This window comes from Scomber scombrus, chromosome 4, assembly GCF_963691925.1.
Source record: "Scomber scombrus chromosome 4, fScoSco1.1, whole genome shotgun sequence".
NCBI lineage: Eukaryota > Metazoa > Chordata > Actinopteri > Scombriformes > Scombridae > Scomber > Scomber scombrus.
Window position 1 is genome coordinate 25,141,460 of NC_084973.1, and position 16,386 is coordinate 25,157,845.

At 38.0% G+C, this 16,386-nt stretch overlaps 2 protein-coding genes across 32 annotated transcripts in view; both read left to right on the forward strand.

The window, feature by feature from the left end:
* Positions 1-91: 91 nt before the first annotated feature.
* On the forward strand, positions 92-12,175 carry si:dkey-13n15.2 (protein transport protein Sec24C). Its single transcript, XM_062417646.1, has 21 exons — positions 92-151; positions 627-1,328; positions 1,696-1,754; positions 2,324-2,377; positions 2,621-2,732; positions 2,811-2,938; positions 3,172-3,307; positions 3,894-4,003; positions 4,574-4,686; positions 4,798-4,977; positions 5,253-5,349; positions 5,521-5,625; positions 6,235-6,402; positions 6,829-6,925; positions 7,004-7,152; positions 7,487-7,625; positions 8,259-8,380; positions 8,652-8,831; positions 9,561-9,755; positions 10,621-10,710; positions 11,130-12,175. The coding sequence occupies exons 2-21, from the start codon at positions 674-676 to the stop codon at positions 11,268-11,270; spliced, it is 3,030 nt and encodes a 1,009-aa protein (XP_062273630.1). The 5' UTR covers positions 92-151; positions 627-673; the 3' UTR covers positions 11,271-12,175.
* Positions 12,176-15,962: 3,787 nt separating this feature from the next.
* Positions 15,963-16,386, forward strand: part of camk2b1 (calcium/calmodulin-dependent protein kinase (CaM kinase) II beta 1) — a 77,121-nt gene continuing 76,697 nt past the window's right edge. For all 31 annotated transcript variants that reach the window (XM_062418379.1, XM_062418382.1, XM_062418384.1 and 28 more), the window contains exon 1: positions 15,963-16,024. In XM_062418379.1, coding sequence (XP_062274363.1) covers positions 15,963-16,024 — 62 coding nt within the window. The remainder of the gene's footprint in view (positions 16,025-16,386) is intronic.

Sequence of the window (16,386 nt, forward strand, 5' to 3'; positions counted from 1 at the left end):
TTTATGTGGCTGATATCGTGAAGAAAAAGATGTGACAGTTTCTCATCATTTGGATTTTTATTTTTTAACACAACATAAAGGGCAGCTGATGTTACAAATTATTCATTAATTTGCTTCTCAGGAGAGAAAATGAGGACGCTGATCTCTGCAGGTATCTGTCTGTGTCTCATCTTCCACCACTGAGACAAAACATTTTTTTTTAAACAGATAAAGCTTTTAATTAAGATTGCATGTTTATCTTGAGCCTCTGACAGTCCAGTCACCATGTTAAGACTCCTGTATTGTGTCCTTATATTAGCTAGCATCAGTTTGGCCGTAAAATCAGATGTTAAAATTGGTGAACTAATGTAAATTTTGACTCCTCTAATGATGATTTTGGACCAGGTGTGTGTAGGTAACCTGATGGTGGTGTGACAGAGACAGCTGTCATAGTCAGGAGATGTTTGCAGTTCACATGAGCTCTTAAAAAGATCAAATTTAAATGTATAAAATGCTTTCAGAGGCAAATAGACTCAAACTATCTGCAGTAACCTCTCTCATTTTATAAAGATCATTTATGTCAGGAAGACTGTGAATCACATCACGACTCTGATGATTATTAGTAAATGTTTGTGTTGCCTCTCTAGGTCCCGCCTACAAGGAGTAACACGGCAATCAGTGATGGTTATGGAGGATGATGGAGTTACCCTCAGCCAATCAGAGCCAGACACCCTGTCAGCAGTGGGCGGTCCAGAACGGCTGGTCCACAGCTTCCCCTCAAGGACCCCCTCCCTTCAACCCTCTGCCCAGCTTTCAGCATCTCAACCTGGGCTTCACTTCTGACCAGATATCCTCCTATGGCCACCTGCAGCCGCCCAACCAGGGCTGCCTGAGCACTCATCATAGCTCAGTATATCCTAATAATGCTGACCACAGTGTGCAGCAAAACATTCATGATTCCCATGTTTCACCCGTAGTTCCTGCCTCAAACCAAGGAAAACATATACCTCCATGCTCTCTTCCCCTTATAAATGAAAATACACAGTCTTGCAAGCTCCAACAAATGTCACTTTACTCCCCTCAGAGCCCTCATCAAGCAATATCTGCCCCTTTCCAGGCTCCATACACACACCAGGGTTCACTGAATGGACCTCAGTCGCCACATCAAACCTTTAACCGTCCATCATTTGGACTAAGTGTAAATCAGACTCCACAGTGTACAACTCAGCCTGTATATGATGGTGCAAATGTGCAGTCTGCTGTTAGTACCGGATATATCCACAATCATGCCGTGCCCACCTGTCCTCTCCAGCAGCAGCCTCAGTGGACTCTCCCACCTTACAGCAGAGGTATGTTTATGAGTCGTGTGTGACATGCTTACACACATGTTGCAGAGCCTCCCACATGCAGATTCACAAAATCATATGATGATGAACTAGCCCAGGTTCAGCAGCACTGATCAGTATAAAAATCAGCAGCAAGACCAGATGCACTAAAGCAAAAAGTGTAGTAGCACTTACTCATCCATAAACAGTCCAATTATCTTTACAGATCATCACAAATTAATCCAAACATGCAGATTATATAGCAGCACCAAAATGATCACAATGCAACTTTAATTCTTTCAAGTAATTAAAGTCTGACCAGAAACAGCTCACTTACATCAGTATATGATTGTTTCTCCTGCATCATCTAACTCCTTTTTTTTTCCCTCAGGAGCCATAAATGAGTTTGGCCCTGACACAGCTGCACAGGAGAGGAGCATCGCGCCTCAGGTGGGGAAACAACATTTAAAATGCATTGAAGTAGATATCATGGCTGTCCCTTTTAAATGGCATTACAATTCACACAGTTTGAACAAGGAGACATTTTTTGGGAAAAGAGAGCTTAATTTTTTTAAATTTTTTTTTTTAAATCCACAGCCCAAAACCAAAAAGATACTCAGTTTACAAAGCTATAAAACACAAAAAGTTGGAACCACACAATTTGTTTTGGTTCTCTGTGAGTCAGCTATTTCTATTAGAGCAGCTACTAGCCATGCACCTTGCAGTTCTGAGCACTTTTTGGTGTTCACTGGTCTATTCTTGTCAGTGTAGTGCTTGGTGATGTACCTCAGGTAATGGTGTCTTTGAGATATTTTTTTATGAGCCTCAGAAATAAAAATGTAATGTTTTAATAAAGAGGGCTTCTCTCTAGACCTGATATTGCAGCAAGTATATTGAATCTCTGGACTGTCCAGAAAAGTCTCACCAGACATATGAGGTTACCTCCAGTTCGACATGTAAGAAATGTTTGGATGCATTTATGCAAAGATGAGTCTTTTATTTTATTATATTTTCTGCAGTCTCCCAACTCTGAGTCTCGTTATGGCCTGGACCCAGAGCTCCTTCCCAGTGCTGTAAGTTCTTCTATCCTCACTCTTAGCATCTTCCTTGACTTCTAACTCCAAAACGCCTGTAGACACCTATACCTCTCTCTTTCTCTCTCTTTCTCTTTCTCTTTCTCTCTCTCTCCCTCTCTCTCTCTCTCTCTCTCTCTCTCTCTCTCTCTCTCTCTCTCTCTCTCTCTCTCTCTCTCTCTCTCTCTCTCTCTCTCTCTCTCTCTCTCTCTCTCTCTCTCTCTCTCTCTCTCTCTCTCTCAGGTGAAGGTGATGGCAGAGGACAGGGCAGAGTGGGAGAGGAAGGTTTTTGTCTCTGAGCCTTTTTCCCGTCTTCCTCCTCTTGCAACTACTTCCTGTATCATAGAGGACAGAGGTAAACACACACTATAATGTATGTGTCTCTGTCTCAGTGTATTTTATCCAGTAATATGAATACAGATTTCTGTTGCAGGTAATGCGAGTCCTTGTGTCATCCGCTGTACTTCATACTGTGTGCCCTGTGAAGGTCAGACAGCCCTACTCAGCCGTCTACCGCTGGGAGCTTTGGTCACTCCACTGGCTAAACAAAATGCTAAAGAGGTGAGTTTTCATCAAAACATATATAATTAAAATTTAAAAAAATACTCTGCTTATTAATGAAACAAGTAACTACATATAAAGAAACATGTTATTTCTAAGCTGATGTTTGCATAGAAGTGGAGCCATTAAATCAGTGTTTTGTGATGCTAAACCCATTTGCCATTTTAAAGTGAAGATTTATGTGGCTATATAAGTATTAATGTTTGTGTGTCTCATGTGTTTGTCGTCTCCAGAAGCCCCTGCCGCTGTGCAAAGAGCCAGAGTGCATTGTGGGTTGTTGTTTGTGTGGAGCCTCTATGTGCCCTGCTATGGGCTGGCAGGACTGTGGTCAGAGGTTTTACTGTCCCTTCTGTGGGAAACTCAATGAAGGTAATGTTCATATTTAAACTGTTATTCAGTTTCAGTTTGACAAAAATAAGGCTGTTTTTTTCTCATATCATAGCCACAGTGTGGTTGAGGTTGTATCATAAAGGTTCCAATTAGAGCTGCAATAATTAGTCATTTAATCAATCAATAGAAAGTTATCATTATCTTGTTAATTGAATGACAATAATGATTGCTTTTAAAGCAACAATGCAAAATATTTTGTGGCTGTAGCTTCAGAAATAAGTTTTTCTGTGTCATATATGATAGTAAACTGAATAGCTTTGGATTTTGGTGACTGTTAATGAGATGAGACCATTAAGAAGAAGCCGTGGGCTCTAAGAAATTATAGTAAACATTTTTCACAATTTTCTGATATTTTATAGATCAATCAAGAAAATGAATAGCAAATGAATCAGTACTTAAAATAATCACAAGTCAGTCGTCAACATGGACGAATGGAGTGAACAGAAATAATGGTCTAATAGAAATAACGACTGTAAAAGAGTAATTGGATTGTTTGGTAGTTTATCAAGTTTGCAGCATCCTTGTCACTAAGCAGCAGTTTTTTTTCTTTTCTCTTGCATCTCAGTGTTGTGGCAAAACTATCAGCCGACCGAAGGAGCAGTCGGGGCTCGGGTTGATAAAGACCAGAGGCCTGAACTTCATATGGGGTCTTATGAGATCCTCAGCTCTCAGAAGGTTAGTTACACTCTCTTCAGTCTGGATAATTAAATAAATAAATAACATGAAATGTGTAAGACAGGTGCCATTTATGAGGATTTCGGTAACTTGATATAAGTTGATTCATTTATTAATTACCAGATATTTAAAAAGAAGTAATGCCACAGATTTGCTGAAGGGGCTTCTCAAATGTGACGATATGTTGCCTTTCTATGTTTTATATGATTGTAAATTAAATGTTTGGTGGTTCGGGGCTGATGGTCAGACAACATAAGGAATTAGAAAATAGAGAGACTAAGGTGACATTTTCAATTATTTTGTAGACCAAACTGTTAAATCGTAAAAATACAGTAAAAATAAAGGTCAACAGATTGAAGTTTTCACCCTTATTTGTTATAGAGCAGGATGAGTGTTTATACAGTAATTGGAGAATAACAGAGAAAAGATTAAATCTCAGCTCCAAAAGGAATCCCTTCAATATCAAAACCTCACTGTCTTACTTAAAAACACAGTTTACCTTTTTAGTGCTCTTCAAAGACCTTTAATACTCTGAGTCATCTCAATCACAATCTATGTGTCTTATCTCAGGGTGAACCTGCTGCGCTGATTCTAGCCATAGATGTGTCTGCTTCAGCACTGAGAGGAGGACATTTGGAGTTTGTAACACAACAAATACACACTCTGCTCACCTCTCTGAACAGGTAAAACATACTCCCTCTAGTTATATATGCATACACACACATTATTTCACAGCTTTCTTTGCAGTATCACTCTCCAGGATTGGAAATTCAAGTTTGATCTGATTTGTGTAGGGAGGATGGTGACGTCCGGATTGGTTTGATGACGTATGACAGCAGGATCCACCTGTATGACCTCAGCCCTGCTCTTTCACGCCCGCACATGCTGGTCATCACAGAGAAGGAAGACCTGCAACTTCCTGTGAGGGAGGGGCTTCTGGTGTCCGTGAAAGACTGTATAGAGAGCGTTGACAGGTAACAGATGTGTTCGCTTACAGATGTGACAGACATGACTCTGTATGTTGTCATGTCTGAAGTCGTAAACCTGAATATTTTACACATTGCTCATCTAACATGTTATACCACATTCATGTAATAGCAGTGTACTTTCATGTTTCATTATTATTATTATTATTATTATTATTATTATTATTATTATTATTATTATTATTATTATTATTGTCCATTTCTTGCACACCCATTTTTGTGTGTGTGTGTGTGTGTGTGTGTGTGTGTGTGTGTGTGTGCAGTGTACTAGAGCTCATTCCTCAGTTTAGTCCGGAGTGTGATGACTCCAGTGGAGTTCCCATGGATCTGCCTATCAAAGCAGGACTTGCTGTACTGCAGGTCAGTTACTGTATTACAACAAAGACTTTAATGTGTTTATTGGAAGTTTAACTTGTTTGTTTGGAGCTGCACAACTAGAGATATGATGATTTGTGGGTGAGATGTAATTTTACTTAGTTGTAGTCCTAGTTAAAACATTTGATGAAGACTTTGCTTCTTTTTTTTTTTAAGGCGCTGAATTCTCCTGGAAAGTTGCTCATCTTCCATACTGCCCCTCTGATAGAGATGGGACACACACACTCCTCCTCAGGGTTCTTTGGCTCCAACAGACCAAAGGTAACACACACAATTACATGCATACTGTATATATAATTGTGGTAATGTTCAAATATTGTTCTTGAAACTTTCTTGCCAGTAAAGCCCCTTTAAATTCAATACAGGGAACCATGCATTGCTGTCCTCACTAATCATTAGCTAATGTAATCATAATCATAACTCAACGTATCAAATTAGCCGGTTTAACAGCATTTCTGGGTGTGGTTTGTCCAACCCGCTCCTGCATGTGCAACATGGATGTAAAAAGAAAACTGGATAAAGGAACAGCGCAGGGCTTTGTAGCAAATTTGACATACTGGCCAAACCATGTAATTACATCACAAGCATCACAACCTCTGCATAATGACTGGTTTCACTATCACAATTTGCACAGTATGTTTTCATTGGCATAATTTCAAACTTTTTTGGCTCCTATGAGCAACTTTAGTATGAATGAACAGGGCCTGGCCTTCGATACAAAACAGATTGTGTAGTGACAAGACCAACTCTAGTAGGCGCTGCTCTGTAGGGGAGAGAAAGCAAGCAACAACACCACTGCATACATGTATGAAAAATAAAGTTTCACTGTTGTACGGTTGTATAAATTCCCTTCATTTTTGTTTTTCCAAGTCCATCTTTCAGCCGTCGGAACCAGTTGTAGCATTGGCCAAGGAGTGCGTCCGTCAGGGCTGCGGCGTTCACCTGTTCGTCCTCTCCCAGCAAGACGTGGGCGGTGCTTGGCCGGGGCATATTCCATATCTAACAGGTGGAGCTCTGTACACTTACAGCCACCTGCAGGTATATCAACAGGTCTTCTTACTGCAGTGTTAGAAATGGCTGAAAATGAAGTGCTTGCTTATGGGGGATGTTATGCATCATTAATTTAAAATAGGGAGTATTGTTTAGACCTACTCTATGTGAAAAGTGACTTAAGATAACTTGTGATTGGAAATATATAAATAAAGATTGATTGATTCATTCATTGAACTATTAATTGTTTATAATTTGTTGAAGTTTATTTTCCTGTGGATCCATGTGTGTTGCAATTGTACTTTTTCCTAAACACTGTCAATGCTTCAAAGTTTTTAAGCACCCAACAGTACAACGTAGAAATACTGTGTTTAAATGTATTTGAGTAAAAAGATGACTCTTTTGGATATGCTATGTATTCAGATGAGTTATATGTCTCATTGAGGATTGCTATGTTTTTAATTCCTACCACAGGGAGAATTGGACAAGGAGCGTTTTAGCGCCAGTCTAAAAAGGATCTTAGAGACGGACACAGGCTACAAGGCTGAACTCAGGATTTTTGTCAGTAAAGGTGAGAGATTTTATTTGAGTGATTTAAATCTTTCAAAAACACCTGCAAATGCCACTTTGTTTGTACCTGTCTCACCAGATATGCGTGTGTCCGGCTGTTATGGACTGTTTGTCCCTGGTCCTAGTCCAAGCCAGGTCCCCATGGCAACCCTTGATTGGCAGACAACACTGGCTGTGGAGCTCGCACACTCCAGAGCTCTGGATCCGACGAGAGGTGTAGCCCTACAGGTGTGTTTATGCTCATGATCATCACCTTTCATCAGAAATGTGTGGAATTTACTAATCTACTTTACTAAAGTCATTTTTATTTCATCCAGAGCTTCCTGTTAAATATGTCAATCATTAACCTGTTTTGAGGCATAAATGAGCTGACTACAGTGTCACAGAATTAAATAATGTTTCTTCTTAAGACCATGACAATACAGTAACTCGGTGCAGAATACACTCTGTTGATTAAAGATATATTTAATTTGTAGTTTGTCCTACAGATAATTTATTTAGTTTACTTTGCTCTTAATGGTTACCACTGTATAATCCTCCTCTGCCCCCTGCTGTTTGTCAGGTTGCGTTGTCGTACAGCACTCAGTCAGGAGACAGGAGGACCAGGGTTCACACTGTGACTCTGAGATGCTCACCCCACCTACAGGAAGCTTTCCGGCACTGCCAGGCCCAAACACTACTCGCCTTCTATTGCAAGAAGAGTAAGAAACTTGTACTATACTGCCACCAGAACTACTTTGTGATTTATTTATAATTTATACCCTAATAAAAGATAATCAGCATCGTTTCTGTTCCAAAATGCTATGAACAATTTACATTTTTGTCCAGTTTCATAAAATGGTTGAAAAAGACTTAATATGAAGCTCAAACTGTTTAAATTAAACATGCAGATTATCTATGTTAGTATGAGTTATATCTACACACAAGTTTACTAGCAGGATAATAATTTAGGTGCTATATATAGCACTATTACTGAACATTTATTAGTTTCATATGAATGTTAATATAGTATGATATCAGTGAATGATTTATAAACACTCATAACTGAAATATTGATATTGCAATTGTTTCTCTAAATTAGGACCACATCAGAAGTGTTGTTGCTTTCTGTCACTAAGAGGGTTTTTCACTTCCTGAAACCTTAATTTCTTTGGAAAATAATTGTTTTGGGCTAAAAACCAGCATATTTCCGTTTAAATCTGTAAATGTAGTGAAAAATGCAGAGTTGATCCTGTGTCCTTTTCTAATAGTAGAAGTAATTTAATGAATTTGAAATTAACTCAACAAGATTACGGTTTACTAATTAGTGTTCTGATGTGATGTGATGTGTCTAGTGTATTGTGCCGTGTTGGAGCGCCCTCTACAAGAGCTGAGGGAGGAACTGCAGACGGAGGTAACAGAAGCATTGGCCTCTTACCGAAAACACTGCTGCTCTGCTTCAGTGTCTAGTGGACAGGTGAGATTATCTACACATGCTCATGAGAATATTTACTGTATGGTTTCAAATACTTCCATTTGTGTAGTTTTCCTTCATCTCTTTGATGCGAGTTGGATGAAAAAAGGCTTCAGATTTGATTTAACCTGATTCAGTTTTAGTAATTACCTCCATCCTTTACTGCATTTTCAGTTTCACAAACCAAGTTTAGCCTCAGATGTTAATTTTGTTTTTTCCTTCAGTATCTGTACTACACTCAACTAACAGCTTATTTTGTTTGTGTGTCCTGTAGCTCATCCTTCCTCAGTACCTGCGAGCTCTCCCCGTTTACATCAACAGTTTGAGGAAGAGCGAGGTGCTGCTGCCAGGCCTGCGGAGCTCTGTCCACCAGCGGCTGCAGCAGCGTTGCCAGGTGCTCGGCATGGACACCTTCACCAACGCCACACACTTCTACCCTCTGCTGCTGCCTCTGGTCAGTACAATCAGCACACAGTCTATGGCACAAATATTGACTCTCTAGATGTAATCTGTTTAAAGTGTTGTTTTGTGTTCAGTGTGTTTTACTGTATTTTTAGGTACTCAAATATCAGTAAATCAAACTAGCTTAAGTTAACTATTAGCTACTGCCAGGTAAGATTAATTTTAACGTTTTTGTTTTAATGATTATCTTTTATTATTAATTATGTTTTTTGAATTAAGCATTTCAGAAAACAGTGAAAATACCTTTATAATTTTCCAGTCAAATGTGATAAGATAAGATATTCCATTATTAGTACCACCATTATTAGTGAGTATTTTAGCTTAAAATATGACTGAAATGATTATTTGATTATTAAAATAGTTGCTGATTCATGTCATTTTCTGTCAGTTGACTAATCACTCAGCTCTACTCTCAACTTGTTAAATGCATTTTTTTCTTGAGAAAATAACCAAACACTGAACAGCATTTACTAAGGTAGTGTTCTGTGCATTGCCTGACTGCATTAATGTGTGTTTTTCTTAATCCAGATAAATACATGTACAGATTAAATGTTAATAGTTAATGTTAATATCTTTAGATTGTGATACTATCAGCAGAAGATGACTCCATCACTTCTCTATGCTGTAATATTTGGATTTCTGCCTTCGTGACCAGACCTTTTTACAGTCCGTAAATGCGTCAGATGCTTGAGTGAAATTTTCCCTCATTTGTCATCTGCAGACACTGTCAGCTGACGGCTCAAGCCCTTTAAACCCAGAGGAGCTGCGCTGCTGTGCCGCCAGCCTGGAGCCCAGAGGTCTGTATTTGGTCCATGCACCCCTCACCCTGCTACTCTGGGTGGGCAGCCAAGTTCCAACATGCACCCTGGTGGAGCTCTTCAATACCAGCTGCTTCTCCTCCCTGCCCTCTGGAGAGGTGAGATATTATGAGGATGAGGGTATAAACATATAGGACAAGTGGACAATGCTGCATCTTTGGCCAAAGATTTAGCCAACTTACAGCATGAATAAAATGCTTAATTTTCCATTTCCACTGGCATTTTAATTTATAATCCCTAATGACAAGGATAAAATGGTTAAAAGTCAGCTATTAGTAGTATTTTATAAGGCATCAGGCATGGTTAAGTTATAAGGAAGAGGAAAGCAATGAGTGTGGGCAAAGAACATGGAAATAGGTCTGCAGGTGATTAATTATAAAAGTTAGTTTAATATTAAGGAGACACATGATGTATCTCACCAATGAGCTCAGATGTTTTTATAAATTTACCCAAAGAGCTCTGAGGACACAGTTGGAAATATTTCTGACCGGCCATAAAAAGCTCTGTAACATGTGAGGGTTAGTTCTTTGTTTACTGTTCATTTATTTTATTTTATTTTATTTAACCAAGAAAAACAGACACATTGAGATTCAAACTCTCTTCTTCCAGAGTGTCCTGGCCAAGACAGACAGCGGTACAAATGTCACAGTTGCAGACATATAATACAAACATATTATATACATATATATATATATATACAATTTAAGATGAAAACAAAAGTCAAATTACAGCTTTATAAATTATTAAAAAATACTAATCATCATTCAAAACATCTACAGCCATATGCGCCTGCTTCCAAGTCTTTCAGTCAAATTAGATTGATGTAATTTTGATTCCAAGCTGAGGGAGCAGCATGCTTAAACCCTTAAACCCTTTTTCTCAGCTCATTACGGGTTTAAGGGACAGTTTTAAATATTTTTTGTGTAAATGTGTGTGTTTATTTGTGCTTGTCTGTTCCTCCAGACCAAACTGCCTGCTCTGGAAAACCCTCTGTCCATCAGTATTCGATCACTCATCAACACACTGAACTCCCAGGTGCACTGCGCCCGCAAGGTGAGCTGAGGACAAATGTTTCCCATTTCAACAAGTCAGCACTGTGGCAGCTTCACAAGCCCACTCTGTGAATTTATACACTGTATATATACACATAACTTTCAATAGAGAGTGACAAAAGTCAGCACACTGCATACCACCAGTGACGTTTCGTGCTCAATGCTCTTCCTCACACTAAAGGAGACAAACAGTCTTTGAAATTGTCAAAATGTTATTAAGGTTACAGAGATCAATCATATTTTTTAAAATCCTAACAGAGCTATAATTATTTTTTAAAAAATCATTTAAAATGAAATTACAGGGAGAAGCTGAGAAATTACATTTGACTTCAGTGTGTTCATTCACATTTATTTAACTTTTTCTCACCTGGTTTGAGTCATGTAACACGTAAATACTGTCACCTCATCTCTCTGTCATAGCTGTGGGTGGTGAAGCAGGGCGATGCCTGCGAGGAGACCCTGCAGCGCCACCTGGTGGAAGACAAGAGTCCTAATGGAGGAGCATCCTACGCAGACTTCCTCTACCATCTCCACGTCAACTCTATCCGAGCACTGCAATGACCGAAATCTCACACACACATATTTCTAACCTGTCTGGCTGCATCATCAGGGTATCTGCAGGTTTCAAAAAGTCTTAAAAAGCATTGATTTTGATTTCCTAAAAAAGAAAAAAAAAGCTTTAAAGGCCTTAGGAGGTATTTAAAACTCTTGAATTTCATATTTTCTAGCCTGCTATAGGCAGTAATGTTAATTATTTGTATATTTTTTTACTTTTGCAAAACCTGGCAGGAAAATACGCAGTTTTGTTGTTCTCGACCTCTGACCTTAAATGAATTAGTTATTTTTAAAATTGGTTAATATATCCATCAATTAATCCATTTTTTATGCTGCTTCGCCACATCCAGGTCAAGATTAATGAGTAAGTAGTTATATATTTGGTCATTCAGAATTGGTATATACTGCCAGGAAGTAATGTCAAAAATCTGAAATAAATTTAAATAAATTGAAATTTATTTCACATTGCACTTGATAGATAATTCGAGTCTTTATCATCGCCAACATTTTTATTAATACCTTTCATACTTTGACTGTGAAACAAGTATTACATTGAATTCTATGTTGTATTTAAAGTTTTAAATGCCAGTGAAGCCTGCAGAAACCCTGATTATGTTCAACAGGAGAGACACTACAACATATTCAGATAAAAAACAAAAGAAAAGAGAGGGCCAGGAAACAATAGTATTACTAGAAATTATTATAATGTGGAAATATTAAAGGCCTGTTGTCAGAGAATCAGACAGCATGGGGACATTTTAAGAAACATAATATAATTTATTCAACGACTGCTGTGATATAATGTGTTTGTGTGACGGGTGCTATGTTGAATGTAATACATGTTGTTGTCAAAACGTGTTTATGATATCAATTTATTCCTGAGTCACAACAATTCTCTAATCCCTGCCTGAGAATTGTGTGCGTGTGCGTGTGTGTGTGTGTGTGTGTGTGTGTGTGTGTGTGTGTGTGTGTGTGTGTGTGTGTGTGTGTGTGTGTGTGTGTGTGTGTGTGTGTGTGTGTGTGTGTGTGTGTGTGTGTGTGTGTGTGTGTCCCCATAATCTCCTGTACATAAATAAAGGCTTTAATTGAACCTTGACTGAAGTTTTACATGGTTTTGTTTTCACAGTGCAGTTCAACTAAGGAGAGATGTCAAGTTTTACATCATACGGCTACAGTAGATGAGGTAGAGCTGCAACGATTCATCAATTAGTTGCCAACTACTAAATTAATCAGCAGCTTTTTTGATACTTAATTTATCATTTTGAGTCATTTTTGAAGAGGAAAATTTCTGATTCCAGCATCTCAAATGTGAATATTTTCTGTTTTATTTAATCCGCTATGATAATAAACTAAATACCTTTTTGGGTTGTGAAAAAACAAGCGACTTGACCTTTTGGAAACAGTTGTTGACATTATTAACCATCTTCTCACATTTTCTGAGCCAAACAACAACTTGATTAATCAAGAATATAATCGACAGTTTAATCAATAATGAAAATAATTGGTAGTTGCAGCCCTAACATGAATGTGTGACTAAGGAGGCAGAAAGGGCGATTGTCTAATGAGTCCAAGTGGCGAAGGCTAATTGGCAGCAATTGTGTTGCTATGAGGGTTTGAGGCACTCAAGCATGTGGATGTAGCAGGAGCGGTTGCTGGGGTTTATTCTTTATCACAGCACATGAATTCTGAATCACTCCACAATGTATTTGATTGGTCAAACTATCTAATTAAACAACATAAACACGTTTTCAAAAAGCTGAAATTGGTCTTTGTAGGAGGGGTGTGCAGTAAAATCAAACCCTCCTAAAAGTTTGTTGTAGTTTGCCTTTGATGCACTGAGATATGAAAGATGAGGATCGGTATTTTTAAATTTGTTTTAATTTCATCTGATAAATTATTGGTAAGAAGTCAAGATGCAGTTCTACTGTTTTTCTTGCAAGATTCATTTATTTTAGATAATTGATGAAAGCACGTGATTAAATATGAATTAATATAGTTTTTGAATCTACCACTTTGTCACAGCTCCACAGCCACTCTGAAGAGCAGGGTTCACATCTCAGAGGGAAATATTGTGCTTTCTGCTCTACCTCTTTTATGTGACAGCTTTAGTTACGTTTCAGATTAAGATTTGACACAATGGATAATATAACAAGCTTTTAAAATACAACACATTGTTAAAGATGAAACCAGGGGTTTCCAACCTTTTTGACTTTTGACGTCAAAAAGCAGTGTGTAGTCTTCTTCTTTCCTCTTCCATTAACCATCTCATGACCCCTCAGATTTACCTGTTGACCCTTTGGAGGGGCCCCACCCCTAGGTTGGGAACCATTGGACTAAACTAACTGTATATAAAGTAGTGTAAACTAGCTCCTCCTCCAACAGCTACAACAGTAAAATGCTGCTCTAACACTGATGCTTCAGTATTAATAATCTAATGATGTCATATATAATAATATATCAGTCAGAGGGACCAAACCACTACTTTTACTGTGATACTTTAAATTCATGATGTACTTTTACTTAATAATTATTTTTCATGCAGGACTTTTACTTGCAATGGAGTATGTTTACATTGCTGTATTGGTACTTTTATTTAAGTACAGACTGAGTTTTTTTCTTCCACCTTTGTAAATATGTATTGCAGGGTTAATATGTTTTTCCTGTCATGTTTGTTAATTAAATGCTAAAACATTTTTCATCTTCCAGATGAATCCAGATTAACACATGCATGCACAACACACACGGCGGCACGTTTTTAGCGCACAAACGAGCTCTCATATTTGCCCCTATTTGGAAGTACGAGTCGTGCAGGCGGGAGGTGGCGTTACCGCTGTCTGCCGTTACCCACTTTGTCCACCAGAGGGCGGCAGAGAGCGACCGCTCAACTGCGGGGCTGCGAGACAATCAAACATCGTCAAGTTAGTCAAATTTATCAGCACTAGACCGGAATGTAGATTATCGTTTTCCTTCAAAATTAAATGGCAACAAATTCAAGTAGTATAAAACAGCTGTACTCCATTAGAAATGTTGAGTAAATTATAATCAGCTATGGATTAAAAACAATGCTTACAATGCTGTTACATTTCCCCCATTTTAAGCACATTTAAATATATTCAAATGGTATGACAGGAAAAAATATTATGGCATCAAATGACTTACTGTGTGTAAGTCTGTATGTCTGACTGAAAGTGTGACATACTGGAAAAAGAAAAGATGTGGAAACTGTTGGCTGAGACTTTTGATTCAAGCGCAAAAAAAAACCAACTTAAGTTTTATGTTGACAAATTTGTCCCATGAGGTTAAACAGAACGAAAGTGCAGCAGTGCAGTTTATTGTTATTTTCATTCTTATATTTTAACCCTAACCATTTCTTTTCTTTTCTTTTCTTTTTTTTCTTTTTTTCTTTTTACATTTCTCTATGCTCCTTCCATGTCTCTTTTAATGTGAAGCCCTTGGTGTATATAATTTATTTTTGTTGTAAAGCACTTTGAGCTGCATTTATTGCATAAAAGTTCCTATCCAAAAAAAGTTATTATTATTATTATTATTATTATTTTTATTATTAAGTATTACAAGCCTCAAACCTGTAAGTACGCCTTTACTTGAAGCATTTACCAGCTACTGTGTTAACAGTGTCACAGCTCTTGTCAATCAGATATATTTGTCTTTTTACAATAAACAATTATCATTAATATGAAAGCTTTTTCCTATAAACGCAAGAAGAAGAAGAAGAAGAAGAAGAAGAAGAAGAAGAAGAAGAAGAAGAAGAAGAAGAAGAAGCTGTGCCTGTAAATACATTAGTAAATATACCACTATTTACTATAAACAGTTATCATTAATATGAGAGCTATTCTCCAATAAACGCAAGAAGAAGAAGAAGAAGAATAATAATAAGAAGCTCTGCCTGTAAATACATTAGTAAATATACCACTTTTTACAATAAACAATTATCATTAATATGAGTGCTATTCTCCAATAAACACAAGAAGAAAAAGAAGAAAGAAAAGAAGAAAAAGAAGAATAAGAAGCAGTTGTTAAATATACCACTTTTTACAACAGTTATTATTAATATGAGAGTTATTCTCCAATAAACGCAAGAAGAAGAAAAGTAGACGCTGTTAAATATACCACTTTTTTATAATAGCTATAATTAATATGAGTTATTCTCCAATAAACACAAGAAGAAGAAGAAGAAGAAGAAGAAGAAGAAGAAGAAGAAGAAGAAGAAGAAGAAGAAGAAGAAGAAGAAGAAGAAGAAGCTGTTAAATATACCACTTTTTACAATAGTTATTATTAATATGAAACTTATTCTCCACTAAACACAAGAAGAGGAAGCAACAGCTGTGTTTTATTGTGGAGATCTTAACCGGAAGTCGCACCACTCCAGTCTCCCAGCTTGATGGAGGTGTGTTGAGCCTTTAGCGCGACAGTAGCAGTCTGTCAGATAGTGGAGAGAGACCCAGAGAGAGAGAGAGAGAGAGAGAGAGAGAGAGAGAGAGAGCACCTAACCCTGTTCGCTTCGTCTTTCTGTATCAAACCCCTCATTCACTCTGCGCCTCCTTCAAAAGGCATTTCACCTCTGCTAGGGCCGTGTGAGCTGCAGGGCGGACCCGTGTTTCCCAAACGCTAAATCTAGGCACCTAAAAAAAAAACATAACCGTGAACGTTTTTGGGGTTGAGAATTAGAGGAGAGGAGACATGGCCACGACAACCTGTACGAGATTCACAGATGAGTTTCAGCTTTACGAGGAGCTGGGGAAGTGAGTATCCGCTGGTGTTTGCTGATGTTTTCTGAGATGTTTATTTTGTTAGTGAAGTGTCATTTTTGGATACATTTGGTTTCACAGTGCATTGCAGAGAGGAGCGACTCTGCAGGCTAGCAGTGTTGCGTGTGTGTGTCACAGGCTACTTATGGGGACATGTTTAACACCAAGGACCGCTTAATTGGAGACGCTTTGTCCAATTTAGGATAAAAGCAGCGTCCTTAATTGGTAAAAAGCTGTTTTTTGGGTCAGTAGTGAAACTTAGGGTTAGGTAATGTGAGGGTAAAGGTTAAGATAAGTCTCCAGGAAATGAATGTAACTGTGCAATGTCCCCAAAAGTGATCTAGGTCAAAAGGTGT